This window comes from Vulpes vulpes, chromosome 13 (assembly GCF_048418805.1).
Source record: "Vulpes vulpes isolate BD-2025 chromosome 13, VulVul3, whole genome shotgun sequence".
Lineage (NCBI taxonomy): Eukaryota > Metazoa > Chordata > Mammalia > Carnivora > Canidae > Vulpes > Vulpes vulpes.
The window spans coordinates 35733400-35759030 of NC_132792.1; the positions used below are offsets into that span (position 1 = coordinate 35733400).

Consider the following 25631-nt stretch of genomic DNA (forward strand, 5'->3'; position numbering starts at 1 on the left):
TCAAAAGTGAACCTCAGCTGTCTTCTTTTCTAGATTGTTACAAATCCACTTTCCCATATAAATGCTGCCAAGGGAAAACATGAAAAAATGCCTACATTTGAATTCCAGACTTCCTCCTCCTAACAAACTACCATGCAGTTATAGTCACTTTCTCAATGCCTATAAACAAAAACATGAACCTTTGCAAAATTTTAAGCATTAAATGTAAATAATTACTTTTACCATTAAGGTGTTTGGTAGTTGATCTGTCTAGCCTCAAATACCTACCCTTTTTTGATTATGCAGATAGGCCAGGAAGCTCACCAGATATGAGGACACCAAATGTATCATGCAATATGATTACTGCCATCACTGATCATATTCTATATATAACTTCTTGGGAGAAAGAATTCAATTGATCTAGCTTAATTAGCTTATGAGACTTGAGACACTGACATATCAAAATCAAGGAATGTGGGAAGTAGTTCTCTAAGGAATAACAGATTATTAGCAAAAGAAGGAGACCAAGAGGCTTGGTATAGAAAATAAAGAATCTACTCTATTACACAGACTACTCAGAAAGCTTTAGAAAAAAAAAAAAAACACCTAGAAAATGCCATATAAAAGAAATAGGATCTTCAATGTAAAAGAGAAGAAAAAGGAGTTCAGCAAAAACTGAATGTTCTCCGTTATTAGTGAATTCTAGGCCAAAATATTTCTATTTTGTCAACTGCATGCCATTGCCAATCATGTGCTTCTGGAATAAAATGTAGCTTTTGGAATAAAATCTTATCTATTATAGCTTTTTGAACTATAATAGATAAGATCTTTGCTGATTAGCCAATAGAGAAAACTCGCAAAGAACTGAGTTTATGCTAATCTTTTGAGAAAAAGGCCCCCAAACCAAGTTCACATTTTAAAAAGTTGTTCAAGACTACATAAAGTACTATCACATAATCCATTAAGATGAAATGTGGAAATTACTTTTCCCACTGATAAACAAATAGGTTACAGTGAATATTGTTTATGTCTAAATGCAAGATATGTCTATCATAAGTAGAAATGGAACACGGGCTTAGCAAATATCAACGTTGGCTGCAAAATCAATTTTCCAGAAATTCTGATTCCAAACACATTCACTTGCTCAAACTTCCACTAAGAGGATAATCCTTTGATGGTTTCAAGTATGATGTTCTGTTTTGTCAGATGACAACTTCAGGGTTTTTTTTTTTTTAATATTTTGGTTCATAAAACATCTTGGAAAATGGACATTATTATTTTAAAAACTCAGAATTTTAAGGCCTAGATTTTAATCATTTAATCAGAATCAAGTTTTATCTTTAAAGCTTTCCAGAACACATTAACATCTGGAAACGTCTAAATATAAACCATATTATACCCAGTATAATACAGGGCTGGGACTAGGAATGAGGCCAGTGAGTGCCTATTTCATATTCAAAATAACCTATACAAAGATATAATCATTAGTACTCTTGTAATTCTATGTTAATTTATACTCAATAAGTTTAGTCAAATGAAGAACATCAGTTTAAATTGCACCCGTAGGGGATCCCTGGATAGCTCAGCAGTTTAGTGCCTGCCTTTGGTCCAGGGCGAGGTCCTGGAGTCCTGGGATGGTATCCCACTCCCTGCGTGGAGCCTGATTCTCTCTCTGCCTATGTCTCTGCCTCTCTCTCTTTCTCTCTCTCTCTGTGTCTCTCATGAATAAATAAATAAAATCTTAAAAAAATAAAATAAAAAATAAAAAAATTGTACCCGTAAAAATGATTAACATAGCAAATTTAATGTTAAGTGTATCTTACCACAATTAAAAACTTTTTAAAAGAAGAAAAAAATGAGGAACATCAGTATCTCTACTTATAAGTAATCCACAATGATGTCTAAGCTTAAATTTATTGTTGGTAACAAAGCTAATGAAGGCACTGTATCATTTGAAAATAAGCAAAACAAAAACAAAAACAAAAACAAAAGAATCCCACAAGAATGTTAGAATTAAAAATAATCATAAATATTATTTAATCTAAGCATTTCGTATTGCAGTCCATAGTTAAGATCCAGAATTTATTACCGCTAAGTGCTGGTTACTTGAAATTCTACACACCCCTTCACTTCCATGAACTGTCTGACTTTTCCTCCTACATCTCTGATCTCTCTTATAGGCTCCTTCAAGGACACTTTTACTGTCTATTTTAGATATGGTCCATTGCTCTTTCAACTTTACATATTTTTTGAATGACGAAATCTCCTGATTCTAACCATCTGTAGATGATTCTCAAAATTGTATCTCTACTGTGAATCTCTTCCTTAACCTCCAGATATGAATATCCTACTGTCTAACAGAAGCCTGGTTATCTCACAGGAATTTCAAATACATGCATAAATTAAACTCCCTGTTTACCACTGACCCTGAAAAGCTGTTTCTTTTACCATTTCATGGCATCACTATTCACCCAAATGCCAAAAGTGGCACCTGGAACACCATTGGACTGGAACACCTTCTTCTCATTCCCTGAACCCAGTAGTCACCAAGCCATGCTGAGTTCATCTTCAATCTTTCAGGGACCGCTGTCCAACTTGGCCTACTCTTTAGTGTTTTGTGGTTTGTATATTGAACATTTAAAATCTTTTAAAATAAAGAAACAGAATGACTTTTTAAACTCAAGAAAAATCTCAAAATTTGTGTATTTTTAGAACTTCATCAAAAGAACACATAATATGTATTTCATATAATTCTGTTAATATATAAAGTGAACCAAGAATTTTCATCTAAGTTATACAAATGAGATGGATACAAATGTTAAGAGATTATTTCTTTTTTACCAATATTAAATGTTAGTAGTGAGATTATTTTTTACCAATATTTAAGGTGTTAAAAATTATAAAGGATTATAGAAATTAAAACCAGATTATTTATTTTACCTGTAGTGTGAGACTCTTTACTGCATTCCATACTACTCCAACAAATTCTTTCATTCTTTCTTCAGGACTTCTACAGCCTTCAGATAAATTCAGCATGGCTTTCACAGGAACTGACAATGGTCGGGATTCTAAGTATAAGAATAGTTATTTAACACATATGTACTTTACTGTTTTACAAAAATATACAAAAAATATTCCTATGATTATTTCTTTCCTTAATAGCTCCAAATGAGATTATAAAATATTATATTAGATCATTTTGTATTATAGAATTACTGATTTTTGCAACTATTCAAATATGAGCAAAACTCCTCTGTTAAAAGTAAGGAATGTGTTGGTTACTCTTGTCAGGAATTGGTGATTGGAAGGTAACACTGTGGAACAATGTTAGAATCTAATATTCTATTTACTGAATACATGGATATATCCACTTCACAAAAATTTATTAAGTTGTAACCTAACAATTTGCCCATTTCTCACTTTTATAATAATACTGCAATGAAAGCTTTACTTGGGAAAAAAAAGGGGGGGACCCCTGGGTGGCTCAGTGGTTTAGCGCCTGCCTTTGGCCCAGGGCATGATCCTGGAGTCTGGGGATCGAGTCCCGCATTGGGCTCCCTGCATGGAGCCTGCTTCTCCCTCTGCCTCTCTCTCTCTCTCTCTGTGCCTTTCATGAATAAATAAATAAAATCTTTAAAAAAAAAAAAAAAAGGAAATTCAACAACAAACTATCTGATTCATCCACAATTGATAAGAAACAAATCTTCCTACATATGAATTCTCTTGTTAACAAAAGTTTATCCATACTCTCTCAACTTTAAAAACTGATTTTGAGAAAAAAAAAAAAAAAAAAAAACCCTGATTTTGAAAGTAACCAAAAGAACTATGTGATCACATAAAAGACAGATCTATCTATATATATTTAACAAAATGTGATTCCAATCTGTATAGCAAGTTATTAAAAATTTTGTCTGTGGATATTACAGAAATCAAAGAATCTCAATAATTTTAAAGTTAAATGTCAGAAATTGCTATTAATTTAATGGTAATTTATAACATGTGTTATTTCCAAACAGATCCATATATTTTATGCATTATATGTTAATGCAAACATATAATTTGTATATACCATTTTAGGTACTTTTTAAGTAGCATAAAATAAATCAGATCTTGCTCTTAGGACTTTGATTAAATTAAGTTTTGATGGTCCTAAAATTCTATCCAAAGTAAATGCTACCAAATCACCACTACATGAACTGCAGTTGCAGTATCTCAACTCATTTTTTCCCTGTCTTCCCAACTTAGTTTATTAGCATTTATATTAGATTAATAATACCTTAAGGGCATGGAACATAAAACTTTTTTCTTCATGCTCATAAACCCCAGTCTACCACATTACGCACGTTAGAAATTCAAAGAATGTTATTTATAAAAAGAATTTGGGAAAGATCCACGGAGATATTTGGGAGCAGAGCACTGTAGGCAAATAAAACAGTAATGCAAAAAGTCCTCAGTTAGGTGTGTACTTAGGATTTTTTTTTTTTTTAAGATTTATGTATTTATTTGAGAGAGAGAGAGAGCACAAGCAGGGGGGGAAGGAGGGTGAGCAGAGGGAGAAGCAAACTTCCCACTGAATGTGGAGCCCAACACAAAGCTTGATTACAAGACCCTGAGATTCCGACCTGAGCTGAAGGCAGACACTTGACTTACTTAAGCCACTCAGGCACCTAGATGTATACTTAGGATTTCAAGAAACAGTATAAAAGCAATGACGGCTACAGTAAAGTGAAGAGTGATAGAAGTAGGAAATGAAGTCAGAGCTACAAATAAGGACCAATCACAGAGCTATAGAGGCCATGGGAAGAAGGTTGGCTTTTGCTTTCAAGAAGCTAGGATAGGATTATGGATTCTAAATACAGTCATCAAGTATTGGACATATTTTAAGAGAATTTCTCTGGCTACTCTGCAAAAAATAGGCTGCAAGTATTAAAATAGGAAGACAGTATGTGAGAGATGGTCCCTGCATTGAAGGTAGTAAGAAATGATGAGATTCTGTATCCACATAAAAGCTACAGCCAATAGCACTTACTGATGCACTACAAATACCCTGAGAAAGGTCAAGAAAGGATGACTCAAAGGTTTTAAGTCACAGCAGATGGAAGAATGAAGCTGTAAGAGAAAAGAGAATGGAGAGGGTGAAAAAACTTCATTTTTTAGACCTATCAAGCTTCATGAGATTCCCATTAGTTCAAATGAAGATATCAAGCGACAGATTAACAGCTATAAAAATACGGAAAAATATGAACAGATAATTCACAGAAAAATATAATTTGGACAAAAATCAGGTTTCCTCTTCAGTGGTCACAATGGCAAACATTTTAAGGTATCCATTTTTATGTTTACAAAATCTGTTGTTGTTGAAGCCTCTTGTGAAAATTTTTCATATATTGGGAATATAAATAAGTATGGTCTGTAGAGTAGAATTGTAAGAGATGATCATTTGTAGCCATCAAAATTTAAACACAGATTATTCTTCAAAACAATCCTATTTCTAAAAATCTATGCTACAGAAACATTATAACAATGTAAGAGTGCATGCATTTAAACAACTTATAAAGAATGGTCAATATCAGCAGTATTATTTGAAATAGTTAAAAGAGAGAGAGAAGGGTAAGAAGGGAGGGAGGAGGAAATGGAAAAGAAAAATGCTAAGCAACTTATCTGTCCATCAAAAATAAATAGTTAAATTAACTTAGAAATACCCACAACGAAGATGGTAATTCACTCATTTAAAATGAGAAACAGTTACAGGCATGACAGAAAGGGTATTTTTGATATCTTGTGAAATGAGAAACATACGTATGTATAGTACAATCCTAATATGTTTTTAAAACAATGTGTCAGTTTGAGTGTGATTTGTCTATTCCTTATATAGAAAAGTTACAGAAGAGTAAAAAGCAAAACCACAGGTTACCTCTGAGGAGAGTAAAACAGAATTGATGAGGGGTAAGAAGGAAGGGGTACTTAACATTTTATTCCATATATTTCAGAATTAATTAAATGTTTTATAACAGCGAATTACCTATTATAATCTTCTTAATAAAACACATTATTTTACTTTGTACTCATTTTAACTTCCTTTCTTTTATACATTAGTAGTTATAAGAACAAAATGGTTACCTAAACTTATGATAGAATTCTGCCAATTTAACTGAGGCGGACACTTGACGGGATGAGCACTGGGTGTTTTTCTGTATGTTGGTAAATTGAACACCAATAAAAATTAATTAAAAAAAAAGAATTCTGCCAATTTAAATAACTGACTTAAATGCAGACCAACCACACAAAACCTGCACACAGAAATTTATAGGACCTTTATTCCCAATTGCTAAAATTTGGAATCAACTAAGATGTCCTTCAGTAGGTGGATCAATAAAGTGTGTTATATACAAAAACTGGAATAGTATCTATCACCTAAATGAAATGAGTTATCAAGCCATAAAAACACATGAAAGAAATTTAAATGCATATTAATATGTGAAAGAAGCCAGTCTAAAAAGGCTATATACTAATTCAAACTTCATGACATTCTGAAAAAGGAAAACTATGGAAACGGTAAATAGATCAGTGGTTACTAGGAGTTAAGCAGGAGAGAGCAAGAAACAGGCAGAGCACAGATTATAGCACAGTAAAACTACTCTGTATGGTACTACAATGGTGGATACAGGATAAAATAAATTTGTCCAAACTTACATAATGTGCAACACCATGAGTAAACTGTAACATAAACTATGGACGTTGGGTGATAATAAAGTTCATCAATGATAACAATAACACTTTAGTAGAGAGTGTTGATAATAGGGGGAGTCTATGCACATGTGGGGCAGGGGATACATGGGACATCTCTGTACCTACTTTAAAAAATAAACTCTAGGGGCACTTGGGTGGCTCAGTCAGTTAAGCATCCTACTCTTGGTTTCAGCTCAAGTTATGATCTCATGGTTGTGAGATCAAGACATGCATGGACTCTATCTACGTGTGGAACCTGCTTAAGATTCGCTCTCTTGTCTCCCTCCGCCCTTCCCAGCCCCTACACACTCATTCTCTCTAAATAAATAGATAAATATTCTATAAAAATACATTTTTAGATGCAGCCAAAATTTTAAAACTCTTTCAACAATGAAAACCAAAGGTTTCCAAAGAGATTTCTATGGTCAAATTTTGAAAATCTAATACAGAATATTAAGTTTCTTAAAAACATAATTATTACAACTTCTGCTTATTAGAGGTATAAAATCACATTATTTTGGATACACTAAACTTTCAATACACATTTCCTAAAATCTAGAGGAAGACAGTTTTTAAAGAATAGACAATTTTCTATAGCTATATATATTTTATAGGTGGGATATTAAAACTCCCTAAATTCTGCCAATCTCAATCTATATTTTATTTAACCAAAACCTCTAGCACTTGCTACATGCCAGGTTTGTATTAAAAGTTTTACAAATATTACTTGGTTTATACCTCATAACATTCCCATGAGGAACAACACTATTATTTAGACTCTTATTCTCACCATTTTTACATAAGAAAACTGATCATACAGAGATTAAGTAATTCATTTTAAGTCACCCAGCTGGTAAGTGGCAAAACATGGATGTAACTCCAGAAAGTCTGACTCCAAAGTCCATGCTTTTAACAGCACCTCTTCTGTTTTCCAAACCCTGTGCCATAACTTCTAGTTCTACCAAATGCATAGTAAATATATCATATTTTTACTCAAGATCATGGTACCACCAATTATTCAAAAATCATCAGCTTTGTTCAGTCTCATTGGAGCTATTAAAAAAATCCTTCATTTAACATACGAGTCTGATACCTATTATACTTCCTGTTTGCAATAATAAATAATGTACTGTTAATAATAATAAGGTAGTTTTGAGGTTGAAAATTTACCAATTGGGGATCCCTGGGTGGCGCAGCGGTTTAGCGCCTGCCTTTGGCCCAGGGCGCGATCCTGGAGACCCGGGATCGAATCCCACATCAGGCTCCCGGTGCATGGAGCCTGCTTCTCCCTCTGCCTGTGTCTCTGCCTCTCTCTCTCTCTCTCACTGTGTGCCTATCATAAATAAATAAATAAATAAATAAATAAAAATTTAAAAAAAAAAAAAAAAGAAAATTTACCAATTAAAATAACAACAATCAGTTCTTGGGTATGTACTATCTAACTTGGTGCAATATTAATTCTTCATTTCTGTGCCATGGAAAATGTAGTAAACTGGACTTCTGGGAAAACAGTGGAGTAGGAGGACCCAAGCTTACCCTGAACCATGGATACAAGCATATAACATTCACATAAATGTAAATAACCCAGGAAACAATCCAAAGACTGGCAGTAAAAACTCTACAACTAAATATAGAGAAGAGGCTTCATCCAAATGATTTGAAATGGGCAGACATACAGTCAGGAGCTAAATGGACCCTCAGGTCTGTCCACAGAAGTAAGGGACTCCATAGGCATAGAGAGGGGAGGGAAACAAACCCTTGCATAGGGGAGTCCACACAGGGAAAACAAATCCCCATAACATATGGCTTTGAAAACCAGAGGGCTAAATTTTATAAGTTCTTAAGAAGCAGTGGGATTTCAAACCTGCACCTTTAAAAATCAGCTGGCTGGGATCTTGGACAGCTCAGAGGATGAGAGGCAGTTGAGTCCCCCACCTTAAAGAGACAGCCCACAGAGATAAGCATAGGAATAGCAATTTCAAAAGCACATGGGGCATATGAGAAGGAGAGTACTTTATAATTTCTGGGAGAGTCATCTGGGAATGAAGGAGCTGACAGGTGCGATTTCCCTTCCCCAGCATAAACACATGGCCTCCTAGGGGAACCAGTATGGTGCCCACAGTCACTACTCAACTTGCTAACATCTCCTTTCCTTGCCTCCTTCTCCATAACTAACAGATCCTCCAATGTATACTCAGCCATTACCCACCCCTGGGCAGTACCACATGCCTAGCAAGGTATAAGCAACCCCAACAGGGGACAGCACCAGGCAAGAATAACTACTCTCTGACAAACTGGTAAAGGTAACCACACACACCACTAATATGTGGCCTTAGCAGTGGGCTAAGGATATGTCTTTCAGGCCCTGACCACCAATGAAAGCTTCTTAGGGGACAACAAAGTGAAAGTGCCCTACAGTCAGGTGCTACTGCATCATGGGCAAATGCTTGATTTGACTCAATCAAGCCTATGCAGCTCCAGACTAGCCCACTAACACTACATGGACTGAACACTGCCCACAACAGGCAAAAAAAAAAAAAAAAAAGCCACGGTAGATGACTGCATTGAAAGAAAAAGTGTCTCAGCCACAAAAGCAGAGTGTACGCAATGCATTTAAGAGACAACCTTGAAGCTTCAGGTTCTGGTGAGCAGGAAACACTGCATTGCAAGGCGCTACAGGACCTATTCATCACAAGGCCATTATCTTCAAGAGCAGGAGATATACATGACTTTCCTAACACACAGAAACAGACACAGACAAAAGGATAAGACAAAGGAATATATCCCAAATCAGAGAATAGGACAAATTCACAGCAAGACACCTAAGAAAAATGGAGGTAAGTAATATACCTGATAAAGAATTTAATTACCACATAAAGACACTCATGGGACTTGAGAAAAGAGTGGAGGACATCAGTGAGACCCTTAACACAGAGATTTAAAAAATAATTAGAGATGAAGAACAAAATAAATGAAATTAAAAATACATTAGATGTAATAAATAGTAGGCTAGAGGAAGAGAAGAATCAGTGACCTGGAGGACAGAGTAATGGAAAGTAGTCAAGCTGATCAGGTGAGAGAGAAAAAAATTCTACAAAATGAGAACAGACTTTGGGAGTGAAGCAATACCATCCGGTGAGTAACACTTGCATTATAGAAATCCCAAAAGGAGAAGAAAGAGAAAAGAGGAAAGAAAATGTATTTGAAAAAAATAATAGCTAAAAACTTCCCAAACTTGAGGAAGGAAACAGAAAACCAGATCAAAGATGCACAGAGAGCCCTGAACAAAATAAAACACAAGGAGGTTGACACCAAGACATATGGTAATTCACAGGGCAAAAACTAGTGATAGAGAATTTTAAAAGCAGCAAGAGAAAGGAAAACTGTTACATACATGTGAAATACCATAAGGCTATCAGCTAATTTTTCTTCAGAAACTCCAGGCCAGAAGGGAATGGAATGATATATTCAAAGCACTGAAATGAAAAAATCTGCAGACAAGAATAATCTATTTAGCAAGGCTATCATTCAGAACAGAAGGAAAAACAGAGTTTCCCAAACAAAACTTAAAGGAATTCCTTACCACTAAACCAGTCCTACCAGAAATGTTAAAGGAGACTCTGAGTGGAAAGGAAAGACCAGGGATCCCTGGGTGGCGCAGTGGTTTGGCGCTTGCCTTTGGCCCAGGGCGCGATCCTGGAGACCCGGGATTGAATCCCACATCGGGCTCCCGGTGCATGGAGCCTGCTTCTCCCTCTGCCTATGTCTCTGCCTCTCTCTCTCTCTCTCTCTCTGTGACTATCATAAATAAATAAAAATTAAAAAAAAAAAAAAAAAAAAGAAAGGAAAGACCATAAGTAAGATTAAGAAAAAAAGAAGCACAAAAACAGTGAAAATGAATATACCTCTAAAAATTAGTCAAGGGACTCACATAATAAAAAATAAATGTAAAGTATAATTCCAAATACCTAAAATGTGTTGGGGAGAGAAGTAAAAACTGGGCTCAAACTTGAGCAACTATTAACTTAATAAAGCCCGCTATATGCCAAAGATCTTACATACAAACCTAATGGTAACTGCAAATCAAAAGTCAGTTATAGTTATGCAAAAAATAGACAAAAAGGAATTCATGTATATCAACAAAGAAATCCAAATAATCATGAGAGAAGAGAGCAAGGAAAGAAAGGGACAGAGAAGAACTACAAAAACAAGCATTAAATAAGTAACAAAATGATAATATATATCATTAATGACTTTGAATGTAAATGGTCTAACCACTCCAGTCAAGCCACAGTGTGATGGAATGGACAAAAAACAAGACCCATCTATGTGCTGCCTTCAAGAGATTCATTTCAAACCTAAAGACACATACAGAGTGAAAAGTGAAGGAAATGAAAAGCATTTTCATGTAAATAGATGGGGGAAAAAAAGCCAGCATAGTAATACTTACATGGGACAAAACAGACTTTAAAACAAGACTGTAACAATAGACAAAGAGGGACACTATATAATCATAAATGGAGCCTATCAACAAAAAAATAACAATTTTAAATTTTTATGGACCCAGCATGTAAGCATCCAAATACATAAAGAAGTTCATAACAAATACAAAGGAAGTAATCAATAGTAATATATTAATAGTAGGGGGCTGACACCCCACTTACATCAATGGACAGATCATCCAAACAGAAAATCAACAAGAAAAAAGTGGCTCTGAGTGACACTGAATCAGATGGATTTAATAGATATATTTACAACATTCTGTCCTAAAACAGCAGGATACACATTCTTCTGAAGTGATGGAACATTCTCCAGAATAGATTACTTATAAGGTCAGAAAACAAGTTTCATTGAACATGATCAAGTGGGATTTATTCCTGGGTTGTGAGGGTGGTATAGTATACACATATCAATCGTGACACATCACATCAATAAGAGAGAGAATAATACCACATAATTATTTCAATAGATGCAGAAAAAGCATCTGACAAAGTACAATATCCACTTATGATAAAAACCTCAACAAGTAGGCTTAAAAGGAACATACCTCAAAATAATAAAGGCCATCCTCCTCTTCGCTCTATATAGGGTGAGGAACTCCCCATATAAGATGGGACTGACTCCCTATGAGATCATGTTTGGTCTTCCTCCACCTATTATCCCCAATTTAAAACCTGAGGTGCTTGCTGAATTTGATGATCACCAACTTCTTTTCTCCCTCCAAATGTTACAATGAACACATGAGCAGGTGTGCCCTAAGATGAGGGCCCTCTATGAGACGGGCCACCCCCGGACCCCCATCGATTTATCGGCTGGGTGACTGGGTGTACATGTGGAGATACCAACAACAGACACTTCAACCTCTCTGGAAGGGACCCTACATCGTGATCCTGACCACTCCCACCACTCTCAAGGTCGACGGGATTACTCCCTGGGTCCACTACACCCACGTTTGGCCAGCTGATCCACATCTCAAGGACTTTGTTCCAGAATGGAAAAGCCAACAGACAAGGACAATCCCCTAAAGCTAAAACTGCACTCCCACCACTCTCAAGGTCGACGGGATTACTCCCTGGGTCCACTACACCCACGTTTGGCCAGCTGATCCACATCTCAAGGACTTTGTTCCAGAATGGAAAAGCCAACAGACAAGGACAATCCCCTAAAGCTAAAACTGCACCGTACTCACTTATTTCCCACCTCAAAGACTCCCTAGTCTGAGGTTGTCCTTCAAAATAGGAAGGGATTAGACTTAGTCTTCTTACAACAAAGGGGGGTGGGGGTGGGGTTATGTGCTGCCTTAAACGCAGGATGTTGCCTCTTCCCTGGGATGTAAACAGGAGCAAGAACAGCAACAAGGTTGGTTCGAATCCTGGTTTAGTCATTCCCCCTGGCTCACTCTGAGAGCAACCTGGACCCAAGATTGGGTCCGTCCTTAGGTTCCTCTGAGAGGGGGAAATGTGGAGGCCAGGAAATTAAGGCCATTCTACTTTAAGTTCAGCTTTAGCACAAGTACAGCCATCCCAGACCCCTGTGAATAAGAGCTGAAATTTACAGCTTAATGCCCTAGAAAGCCCCATATTAGAATGAGTACAGAGCTCAATGCCCTTGAAAGCCCCATATCGGAATGTAAACAGAACTTGAGAAATTCCTCCACCCCTTATAGAGGTCCCTAGACCAGCCCATAAAACTAAGCTGAAACCCACCTCAGGGTCCAAGTCCCTGCTTCACTATGTCGGGTATACTTGGACCCAAGCTCAAGCTCGTAAATAAACCCTCATGTGTTTGCAATAATAATAATAATAATAATAATAATAATAATGGCCATACCTGAACAACTACAGCTAAGAAGCACCTGGGTGGCTGAGTGGTTCAGCATCTGCCTTTGGCTCAGGTCATGATCCCGGGGTTCCAGGATCAAGTCCTGCATCAGGCTCCCCTCAGGGAACCTACTTCTCTGCCTCTCTCTCATGAATAAATAAAATCTAAAAACAAACAAAAACAAAAAACAAAAACTATAGCTAACTTCAAACTCAATGAAAAACTGAGAGCATTTTCTCAGTGGAGAAAAAGGGCAAGAATAAGACAAAGATGAGACAACAAAAAGGAATAAAAGCCATTCAAATTGATAAAGGAAGAAGTAAAATTCCCACAAAAATACTAGAGTTGATAAATTAAAATTATAGGATACAAAATTACCGCGCAGAAACCTGTTGCATTCCTATATACTAATAATGAAGCAGCAGAAAAAGACATCAAAAAAACAATCCCATTTATAATTGTGCCAAAAATAATAGAATGCTTAGGAATAAACGTAACCAAGGAAGTGAAAGACCTGTACTCTGAAAACTATACAACATTGCTAAAAGAAATTGAAGAGGACACAAAAAACTGGAAAGATATTCTATGCTCATGCACTGGGAGAACACACATTGTTAAAAGGTACATACCACCCAAAGCAATCCACAGGTTTAATGCAATCCCTATCAAAATACCAACAGCATTTTCCACAGGACTAGAACAAATAATCCTAAAGTTTACATGGAATCGAAGAAGCCCCTGAATAGCCAGAACATTTTTTTAAAAGAAAAACAAAGCTGAGATATAACATTTCCAGATTTCAAGTTATATTACAAAGCTGTAGTGATCAGAATAGTATACTACTGGCACAAAAATAGACACATAGAACAGAACTGAAAACCCATGAAGAAAGAAAAAAAGAAAGAAAGAAAGAAAGAAAGAAAGAAAGAAAGAAAGAAAGAAAGAAAGAGAGGAAGGAAGGAAGGAAGGAAGGAAGGAAGGAAGGAAGGAAGGAAGGAAGGAAAACTAACTAACTAACTAACTCCAGGAATAAACCCACAATCATATGGTCAGTTAACTGTTGACAAAGCAGGAAAGAATATCCAATGGGAAAAAGTCCCTTTAACAAGTAGTGTTGGGAATACTAGATGGCAGCATACAAAAGAAGGCAACTGGATCACTTTCCTACACCATACACAAAAACAAATTCAAAACAGATTAAAGACCTACATGTGAGACCTAAAACCACAGAAATACTACAAGAGAGCACAGGCAATAATTTCTCTGACATGGGCCATAACAGTACTTTTCTGCATGTGTCCTGAGGCAAGGGAAACAAAAGCAAAAATAAACTATTGAGACTACATAAATATAAAAGGCTTCTGCACAGCAAAAGCAGCAATCAACCAAACCAAAAGGCACACTACTGAATGGGAGAAGATATTTCCAAATGACATATCTGATAAAGGGTTAGTATCCAAAATATATAAAGAAAATATACAACTCAAAATCCAAAGAAATGAATAATCCAATTAAACTGGGCAGAAGACATGAACAGACATTTCTCCAAAGAAGAGGTTCAGATGGCTAACAGACATATGAAAAGATGCTCAAATCACTGATTATCAGGGAAATACAAATCAAAACTACAATAAAATATCACCTCCCATCTGTCAGAATGGCTGAGATCAAAAACACAAGAAACAACAAGTGTTAGAAACAATGTGGAAAATAGCAACTCCTGCACACTGTTGATAGGAATGCAAACTAGTGCAGGTACTGTAAAAAACAGTATGGAGTTTCCTTTAAAAATTTAAAATGGAACCACCCTATAATCTGGTAATTGTACTACTATTTACCCAAAGAATATAAAAATACTAATTCAAAAGGATATATGCACTCCTGTGTTTATTGAAGCAATGTTTACAATAGCCAAATTATAAAAGCAGCCCAAGTGTCCATCAATAAATGAATAAGGAAGATATGGTGTATATACACAATGGAATATTATTCAGCGATAATAAAGAATAAAATTTGCCATTTGCAAAAACATGGATGAAGCGTACCATATGATTTCACTTATACGTGGAATTTAAGATAAGAAACAATACAAGCAAGCAACGGGGGGAAAAAAAGAGACAAACCAAAAAACAGATTAACTATAGAGAACAAACAGATGGTTACCAGAGGGGAGGCGGGTAAGAGGATGTATAAAATAGGTAAAGGAGCTGAAGAATAACTTATCTTTAAAAAACAGATTTTATTTATTTATTCATGAGAGACACAGAGAGAGAGGCAGAGACAGAGGCAGAGGGAGAAGCAGGTTCCCTGTGGGGAGCCTGATGCGGGACTCAATCTCAGGATCCCGAGATCATGACTTGAGCCAAAGGTAGATACTCAACCACTGAACCACCCAGGTGTGCCCCAACTCTATGGATCCTACAGTAGACATAAACCAATGGCACCAAATATTGCATTTTATACCAAATGGCTTACTCTATTGAGTTCAAGACTCACAATCAAAAGGTTACTTCATGATATTAAAGAGTCAAAAAATATTTGTTCACCTACAACAAAATGTAATTCATTTCTCATAATAAGTGCTTCTCAGAATTAAGCTTTGATTTAGGTTTTTATTATCTGCTATGTAAAAGCCTTAGGGAAGTGCTATCACAAAAGTAGGTCAAGTTGAGTAACTGGTCAATAAAGGAGAATGACTTCTACTAGAAGAGTAGCAACAACAAAAAATTCCTATAGCATTGTTCCTTTACCCGAAGATATTTGACCATCAATTTATATGTTTATTCATCATAATGCTCATACTAAGACACTTCATTTCACTGAAAGGACAATCCATAATTCCTCTATCTATTTCATGTAGCAGCCTGAAATAGTACAGTGGCTTACTCAATCAATCGAGATAATTTTAATTATAGTTTACATACAATATGAGTTTCAAGTATATAGCGATTCACCAATGATATACATGAAAGAAAAAAACCCATGTGTACTTTCTTAAAATCTTTCCCTAATAACATATTATTTGACATTTCTGTAAAAAACAAAAACAATAAAAAACACAACTTTGGGGGCACATGGATGGCTTAGTCAGTTAAGCATCTGACTCTCAGCTTTGGCTCAAGTCATGATCTCAGGGTCTTGAGATGAAGCCCCACACTCAGTGTGTGGAGTCTTCTTATCCTTCTCCTTCTACTCCTCCTACCCCTGCCCTCTCTCTCTGCCTCTGGAATAAATAAAGAAAATCGTTTTAAGAAATACAACTTTTTGTAAGGTATATAGTTACAATTTATCGCTTCATGTTTATTTCAAATTTTAAATAATCACTAAGAAGTGTGCCAATCTTTATTTCTCCTATATGTTCACAGGAAATCAAGCTGTTCAGACACTTATAGCCATGACATTATTATGCTAAGGGGTAACTGCCTTAAACAGAGTTGAATTACCTAAAAGGAAATTTAAGGTAAAACAAACAAAACAAAACAAAACAAAACAAAACAAAAAAACTCTCCTGAGAGGTTATAGATCATCCTGGAGTGGCAGCATAAAGAATCATAGGCAAAAAAGAGAAGATGACTACAAAAAAGAACCCATAAGGGAAATCAAGGCTTCCTAAAAGATAAAGAGGGGAAAGTTGCAAGCTCAGAAAGGAAATACTTCAGTAGGACTTGATGCAGGACTACAGAGTTGGTTTACCACAAGTTCAGAAGGCTAAAGATCAAATGAAGAATACCAGGTTAACCAAAATGTCATATTTTTAGGCTTCTGTGCAGAGATTTGAAAGAGAAAGAAGGGTAAATGCCTCAGGAGAGAAACCAGACCTCGATACAATAAATGACATGTACATTTCATTATCTTTTTCACAAAGACATCTAAAAGGCCAGGATAAAATCTGTTAGTGTTTCATAGGCTTAAGGTGTTCTCTTGCTGACAAATGAATGGTCTGTTTTTGGAGATACTTTATTACAGAACTAATATATGTTAATATTTGGTGAAATATCAGAAAGCACAGCTAACAGAGAAAGAAAAAGAAAGAGGGGGGTGGAGGGAAGGAGAAAAGAAAGAAAGGCAAACAGGCAATTAAAATATCCCATAATTTCAACATGCAATAAAATCATTCCACACGCTTAAGGAGCACCTGCTACATAAACGCAGTTTAGGGACTACGTTCTAAACTGGAAATACCACAGTGAACAAAACAGACATGGTTTCAGTACTCAAGGAGCTCAAGCATAAATGTGGAAGGCTACAGGATTTAAAAAAGATTTAAAAAAACTCTTCAAGTAGTGAAATTTCAGACACTAATAGGATAAATATATTTATGTAAAGGCTTCCTCAATGCATAAACTTGTAACCAGGAACCCGAGGTACCACCTTGTTTTCTACCAATTCAAGATATGTGATCTTAGAATCACTTCAACTTCAGGTTTCTCATTCATAACTCTTGAGGGAGATTTATTAAAGGCTGCCTCAATCTCAGAGGAAAACCATGGTGTGGGGCAGCCATTCTGCTACTTGTGAAGAATGAAGAGAGAAATAAAACAAGGGAAGGAAAGAAAAGGGAGAGAAGAGGAAGGGAAGAGTGAAAAAGAGAAAAGGAATCACTCAAGAACACAATCTCATCCTAAGAAGTAAAGCAAAGATGAATGGCTCTAGAATCTTCCCTTCAAGTTATATACAGATTACCACACTGATCCACCAAGACTATTAACATTCTTTCGCTCTGGTCTTAATTCCAAAATAAAACAAATTAACAACCAAGAAGTTTGAACTTCCATAACACTTTTTTTTTTAAGATTTTATTTATTCATGAGACACACACACACACACACAGAGAGAGAGAGAGAGAGAGAGAGAGAGAGAGAGAGGCAGAGGGAGAAGCAGGATCCGTGCAGGGAGTCCGATACGGGACTCGATCCCGAGACTCCAGGATCACGTCCTGGGCCAAAGGCAGGTGCTAAACCGCTGCGTCATCCAGGGATCCCCCGAACTTCCATGACTCTTAATGTGCATGCACCCACAATGTAGCAAACACCAAAACCACCAGAAGAACCCAGAGTAGGAAATGAGCAAATAAAACATTCGCAGTTAATATTATGAGATCTTAGAAGAACATCAAGAATTTTTAAGTTGGAAGAGGCAGTCTCTTGAGTATAGTCACAGCTTTTGTCGAGGCTAGTATTGTTTTTCACATATCTTACACTAAGAACTAAGTTTCAACTGATTGTTATTCAAAATGCACCTCTAAAATAGTGAAGCTGGTTTCTCTGTAGTTCTGTAAAACTGGTGTTGTTACTTAGTCTTTGTCCTTCATAAATACCTTCATACCACTTCACCTTCTGAAGTAAAGTCTTAATGTGAACTTTGAGCTGTACAGTTGTAAGAGTTCAGAAAGAAACTAAACAAACTAACCAGGAGATTATAGAAAAATAAGTGAGAAAAATTTTCTCAGATCGCTACTAGAATTTGAATGTTTCGCATTTATGTTTTGGGAAGTCAAAGGAGAAAACAGGAAAGAAAGGAAGGAAAGGAAGGTAGAAAGGGATTTCATCATAAACTCAAAAATTTTATTTAGTGTCCATTTACTATATACCAGGGTACTGCAGTAAGGGTTGAAAAATATGACACAATCTTTATCCTCCAGGAGCTTACACTCTAGAGAGGAAATATAAATCTAAGTACAACAATTGTCAAAGAACACGATGAAAGCTACGCTCTAAAATACTCTGCATATTACAGAGACTGACTAATCTAATCAAGTACTGGCAAAGCCTTCATAGGGGAGGTAACATAGATTTGGGCTCAGGAAGAACTCTTAAAGAAAGAAGGAGGTATAGGTAGAGAGAACATGAAGAAAGACACAGAGGCACAAAGTGTACAGTAGAGTTTAGTGTGAAGTACACAGAATGGCAAATCAAACTGATAAACTAGAGATAGGACTGGAAAGGTAAGTTTAAGGTCTAGTTGTGAAGGGTCTTAAATAGCAAGCTGAGGAAAACAAAGTTTATCTTGATGGTACTAATAAGATGGTAAAAATCTCTACACAAGGAAATGTAATAAAATTTGGTTTTATAAGTGAAAATTCTGATATTAACACAGAACATATATCATTGTAACATATGGATATATTATTGGGAGAGACAGTGAAAAGAGAAGAATTAGGAGCTATTTTGCTTACTCTCAATATTGCTTATTTTATTTGATTGCTGATATAGAAGTTATAAATTGATTATCACTCTAGAATATCATCTGGATATTAACTTAAATTAATGAAATGTGTTTATTTGATCTGCATTTGATCATTTTGCTTTTAAGTGGATAGCAGGAAAAAAGTTATCTTTGGCTAATTTGAGGGTTCTGTACTCCAAAGGACAACTCCAGGCTTAAAAATTTCATTATTCTTTTGTCTAATGATTTAAATCAGCATATATAATTGCAACCATTTTAAGTATCCACTGAGCGTATAATTTTAAGTATTTGTTGAAAGTATCATTTAAGTTGCATTTCTTCAATTTTGTTTTATTTTTTTTTCCTTTTTTTTCCTTTTTTTTTTCTTTTTTTTCAATTTTGTTTTAAATACTCAAAGACAAAGACAGAAAGATTAACTGAGGTTCCTGCTTCTAAAGATCCCTCCAAGCATTTCACCTTCCTTGCCTGAGAGAAAGGATGACGCCACAGAACCTAGAAAACAAGAGTCAAATTCTTTCCTCAGTATGATCCCCACAGAACTCTGACACAACTCTGGGTGACCCTGGACTGACTTTGTACTACTTATTTCTTTAGTCGAGTATAACCGAGGACCACAGCTAAGTTCTGTTTCTCTGCTACAGGAAAATAAAGTTATATTTTGCACACTTGATTACAGAACAGAGAACTATGCCTGATACATAAATATATTACACAATTGGAATAACCGATAACCAACCAACCTGAGTGATCCTGAAAAGATTGCCAATTAACTCCATCCTACAGTCCCAGGGTTAATTCTTTCATGCCCCTTATCTCTATTAATCTCCATTGACATCTGCCAACAGAAGCCCAAAACTCTAAAAACATTCCTTATGACCCAGACCCTCATCACCAAAGACTTTTTTTTTTAAGATTTTATTTATTCATTCATGACAGAGAGAGAGAGAGGCAGAGACACAGGCAGAGGGAGAAGCAGGCTCCATGCAGGGAGCCCAACGTGGGACTCGATCCTGGGTCTTCAGGATCACGCCCTGGGCCGAAGGCAGACGCTATACCACTGAGTCACCCAGGGATTCCCCACACCAAAGACTTCTGTGTAACCCCATCAGATGCCATCTCTCACTTTAAAACACTGAAATCTCTTCTGCTCTCCCCCCCAGGAACTCACAATATATCATTAGTAAAATCTCCTATATGTTCCTAAAACTTCTCTGAACTTACTCTCGATCTTCTTTTCACAAAATCTAAGGACAGTGCTTTCTATGAAGTCCTCTTAATTCGCTGATGTTTTCTCTGTCATACCCAACATAGAACTGGGCCCAAGAGTGAGTTCAATTGTTTCCCTGATTCTCACTGCCACTTCCAGTCTATTTTTGTAATTCCCCCTTAAAAAAAAACCCTGCTTTGGATTTCACATCATCCAACCATACACCTATCACCACTCCTTCTTACTGCAATAATCTGTATGATCCTGAGGTCAGCACCCTTGCTCCTTCATTCTTTGAAGATTTTAGCTCCAGGATCATTGTCATTCTTTGTGTCAGAGACAAAAGTCCTTATTAAACAGTCCACCTGTTCCCATGTATTACTTAGTCTGCAGCTAGGCAAGCCCATGTGAATGATTCTGACCAATAAATAACATACAACCCAAAGTTAGGTGGTACCTCTCTAAGCTTTATAAGCAATGACGAGCAAGTGTGCTTTTCTCACTTCTCTCATCTGCTGGCTGAATGCAGAACATCAGAGGATACAGTGTGGCTAAATGGAAGATGCCTGAGTCACCACTTGGAAAGGGCTAAGACACTTATGAACACAATGATGTACTTTCCTTGAATATGAAATCAATCCTATTGTGTCAAGACACTGAGATTTTTGTGGTTGTTTTTTAGAGCAAGTGGAAAACTCTGACTAACAGATCCTATTAGAAGAAACTGAAACATTTGATCATTGCCACCTTTGTGACACATTTTCTTAATTCCCTCTCGACACCACTGTCTCTATGTTCTCTTCCTACCTCACCAGCAGTTTTCTTAGTTTTCCTGCAAGTTCTTCATTTTCCAGACCTCTAAATGTTGCAATGTCCTAGGATTCAGTCTTTGGACCATTACTCTTCTCTACAAAACATTCTCTTCTTAGAGGAACTCAATGTCATGGCTTTAAGTATCCTCTACATGGTGACAACTCCCAGGAAACAGTCTTGATCTAGCCTCTAAACTCCAGAATGTCTATCCAACTGTCCACTCAACATCTGTATTCAGATATTTCATAGACATTTCAAACTTAACATGTCCAAAGCAAAACTCTTGAGTCTCCCTCTGTCCCCACACCTTTGCTTTTACTCCCTTCAAGTCTCAGAAAATAGCAAATCCACCATTCCAGTTGCTCAGGTGAGAACGACTGACCCTTTTCTCTCTCTCACACACTATACATCCAGACAATTGGCATAATTTTACTGGCTCCATCACAAAATGTACCATGAATTTAAAAATTGACCTTACCTCCTCTAGTGATACCATCGCTACCCAAGTCACCATGATTACAGGCACACACTATGGCAACAAGCCACAGGTCATCAGGTCTACCTGTTTCTATACCTTCCACTCTATAGTTTATTCTCAACACAGCATCCAAAGTGATACTATTAAAATAGCCAAAAAAGAGTCATATCACTTCTCTAATGAACACCCTTCTATGGCATCCTGTATTACTCACTTTTACTAGACTAAATCCTTATAATAACTTATAAGTCCCTACAGCACTTCTTCCCCATTGTCTTTTTTTACTTCCTCTGCCATCCCTCTTCCCAGCTCTCTGCTCCAGCCTGGTTGTCCTCCTTGTTTTTCCTTGAACATAAGAATACTGGCAAAAATACTGGGTTAAGGAACACTGGGTTAAGGTGCAATGTTCCCACCACCTTTCTCTCAATCCCGCTTTCTTCAAGTCTATAGGAAATTTCAGAAGGATCTAGGGAATTTCAGCACAGCAAGAATAAAGGCAAACCGATACCAGTCTGTGAATCTTATTATAGAGCTATTCTTCCATTCTGTTAGTGTGGCTTGGAAAACACTTGAAAATGAGATAAAGGAAAATGCTGGCCTCTTCCTAAACTTACGAGCTATGGAAAAGTTAAGAGTTCAATTCAGTAAGCACAGTTGAGTACCTTATTTACACTGGGACATAAAGGTACAAAAACGTAGAAGACTGAAGTTGTGCTTCTGAAGAGCTTACTCCTGAAAAAGAGAAATGAATGGGTAACAGACTTATCAAATGGATTGATAGCACAGAGCTATTTGAGAAAATTTTATTATTGAGCTCGCTTCAGCAGCATATATACTAGAAAATTTTATTATCATGTAGGAGGTGCAATAATTATATATATAGAATCATTATCTTATAATGACCTTAGACTGTTCTAAATCACCTATGTATAGCCCATGGAAAAGAAACTATTACTCATTTATAATCTCAATAATGATTTTGGTGTCACTAAAAAGAAATACAATAATCTCTTGCAAAAGAAAAAAAAAGGCCAAATTTTCAGGTTCATAAATAACTTAAATCTGTACTTTTTTTGCCATTTCCAAGGCTACCAACCTGCCAAAAATCTTCATCTTTATAAAGAAGGGTAACTCATTTCTAGAAAGGATGTCCCTCCTTCCATCTCATCCTAGACTACTCTGAAATCTAGGGTATTATTCAAGAATAAATAGTATCTTAGACAGAAAATCAAAGTTCCGCATCTGGTTACCAAAGCTAGTCTTGCCTCTCTGAATCTATTTTCCACTACATTTGCTGAAGAATCTCCACTCCAATTGATGTCTTCCTCCTGTTGTTCCCAACCAAGTGAACTGCTCCCTCCAAATTATTGCAAATCCAATCAATTTAAGACCCACCTCAAGTTGTATCTCCCTGATGAAAACTTTTACAATTCTTAATTATGGTTCTTTTCCCTAGTTTTTCCTCAGTTTTATAAAGTCTACCACATTGCATATCATTGTTTTTCTTTCCTGTTAGAACCTGAGGTTTATGAGAGCAAGAGCCATGTCACCTACTAATTTCAATTTTCCAAAGTACTTAACACACAGTTAAGAACATGGTAGTAACTCAAATTATATTTACTGATTACCTGACTAAAAATAACATCTAATGTCAATATCCTAGATATACCTGGACTGCTGTTATCAGTATTCAGCATTTTAAAACATACCTCAATTTGTGATGTAGTGGGAAAATCCTGAAAGATTATGTGGACCAATTTAAAATGTACTACAAGCTGCTATTTCTCCTAATTGAAAAATATCCTTGGAAAATCTGGGAACAGACATGAAAAGTTATAGGGCACCAATATAAATTAATTAAAGAACTGAGGGCAAAAAAGTTTAAGGAATGTGATATTTAAGCCCCTAAATAAAAATTAAAAGAGAGAAAAAGGTGTTATTGATTTGTACAACAATTATTTACTAAATATTTGCTCAATGCCAGAAACAGATGTTAGGTTCTGGGAGGAAAGAAACAAATCTTGGGGAAAAAAGTTTCTTCAAAGAAGAGTGTCAGGAAAACTGGACAGCCACACGCAAAAGAATGACATTGGACCCCTGTTTTATACCATAGACAAAAACTAACTCAAATGGATTAAAGACTTAAACATAAGACCTGAACCATAAAAGAGAGGCAATGAGCTCTGAGACACTGATCCTGGCAATGATTTTTTTGAAGCTGACACCAATGCAAAGGCAAAAAAAGCAAAAATAAATTACTTGGGACTACATCACACTAAAATGCTTTTGTACAAAAGGAAACCAGTGACAAAATAAAAAGGTAAATTACTGAACAGGAGAAAATATCTGCAAATCATTATCTGATAAGGGGTTAATATCTAAAATATATAAAGAACTCGTATAACTCAATTGCAAAAAACAAACATTCTGATTAAAAAACAGAAGATCAAAATAGATATTTTCCAAAGAAGATATACAGATAGCCCACAGGTACATAAAAGATGCTCAAAATCAGTAATCATCAGGGAAATGCAAATCAAAACAAAAATAACATTACCTCACACCTGTGAGAATGGCTATTATCAAAATGACAAGAGAAAAAAAGTGCCAGGAAGGATGTGGAGAAAAGGTGGGATTGTAAATTGGTGCAGCCATTATGGAAAATAGTACACAGGTTCCTTTAAATACTAAAAACAGAACTACCATATCTACCAATTCTACTTTTGGGTATTTATCTAAAGAAAATGAAAATGGTAACTGGAACAGATATATGCACCTTTATGTTCACTGCAGTATTATTTACACTAGCCAAGATGTGAAAATAACCTTAAGTGTCTGCTTTTGGATGAATGGAAAAAATAAATGAAGTTAACACACACATATTATATTTATTACTATATTATTATTAATATACAATTATTATATTAAAATATAATACATGCATACCTACAATGGAATATTATTCAGCCATATAAAAAGAAGAAAATCTTGCCATTTGCGATAGCAGAGTTGGACCTCGAGAGCAGTATGCTAAATGAAATAAATCAGACAGAGAAAGACAAATACCATATGATCTCACTTTGATGTGAAATCTAAAAATAAAACAAAACAAAACCAAAACCAAGCTCATAGATACACAGAACAAGCTGGTAGTTGCCAGAGGAAAGGGGTGGGTGAAATGGGTGAAAGGAGTGAAGAGGCACAAACTTCCAGTATAAAATAAGTAAGTCTTGGGGATGTAATGTACCACATGGTGACGACTATAGTTAATACTACATTGCATATTTGATAGTCTCTTAAGTAAATCTTAAAAGTTCTGATCATAAGAAAAAAAGGTTTTGGTAACTATGCATAGTGATGGATATTAACTAGCCCAATTGTGATCATCTCACAAGGTATAGGTATATTGAATTGTTATGCTATACACCTGAAATTAATGTAACATATGTCAATTATACCTGAATTCTTTTAAAGTGAGCAAGTCAGATACGGTCCTTGATATACATTCTAGACAAGAGGGAAAAAAAAGAATGGAAAACTATAAAACTATAATGGGCGCTATGAGGGCAGAAAACAGGAGGTAAGATAGGGAATCTTAGGGGAGTGGCACAGACTTATTTGAGAAAGACTGAAGAGGGAAGATTTCTTTACTAAAAGGGTAACATTTAAACTAACTTAGAGCATGAGAAGTACATAACTAGGAGAAGAGCCTTGGCCTTTTGCCTCACTGAATCTGAGAGAGCAAAATGGGTCACACTAGAGCCATCTGAAGAACTGTGGCCAGGGTTCTCATCCTTGCGTCATCTGCTCAACCCGGCATGGTCGATGCAGAAATATGGCCTCCATTCTGCCATTTTTTCCATCAGTTTGCAAGCAGATATAGGCTTGAGTTCATTGGATTAAGTGAACATCCTTGAA

At 36.1% G+C, this 25631-nt stretch overlaps 1 protein-coding gene across 24 annotated transcripts in view; it reads right to left on the bottom strand.

Moving 5' to 3' along the window:
* VPS13B (vacuolar protein sorting 13 homolog B) overlaps positions 1 to 25631 on the bottom strand; it is a 727825-nt gene that overhangs the window by 380720 nt on the left and 321474 nt on the right. For all 24 annotated transcript variants that reach the window (XR_011996562.1, XR_011996561.1, XR_011996560.1 and 21 more), the window contains one exon: positions 2920 to 3047. Coding sequence is in view for 19 of the 24 variants with exons in the window: in XM_072734208.1 (XP_072590309.1) it covers positions 2920 to 3047 (128 nt within the window). In the remaining 5 variants the exon portion in view is untranslated. The remainder of the gene's footprint in view (positions 1 to 2919; positions 3048 to 25631) is intronic.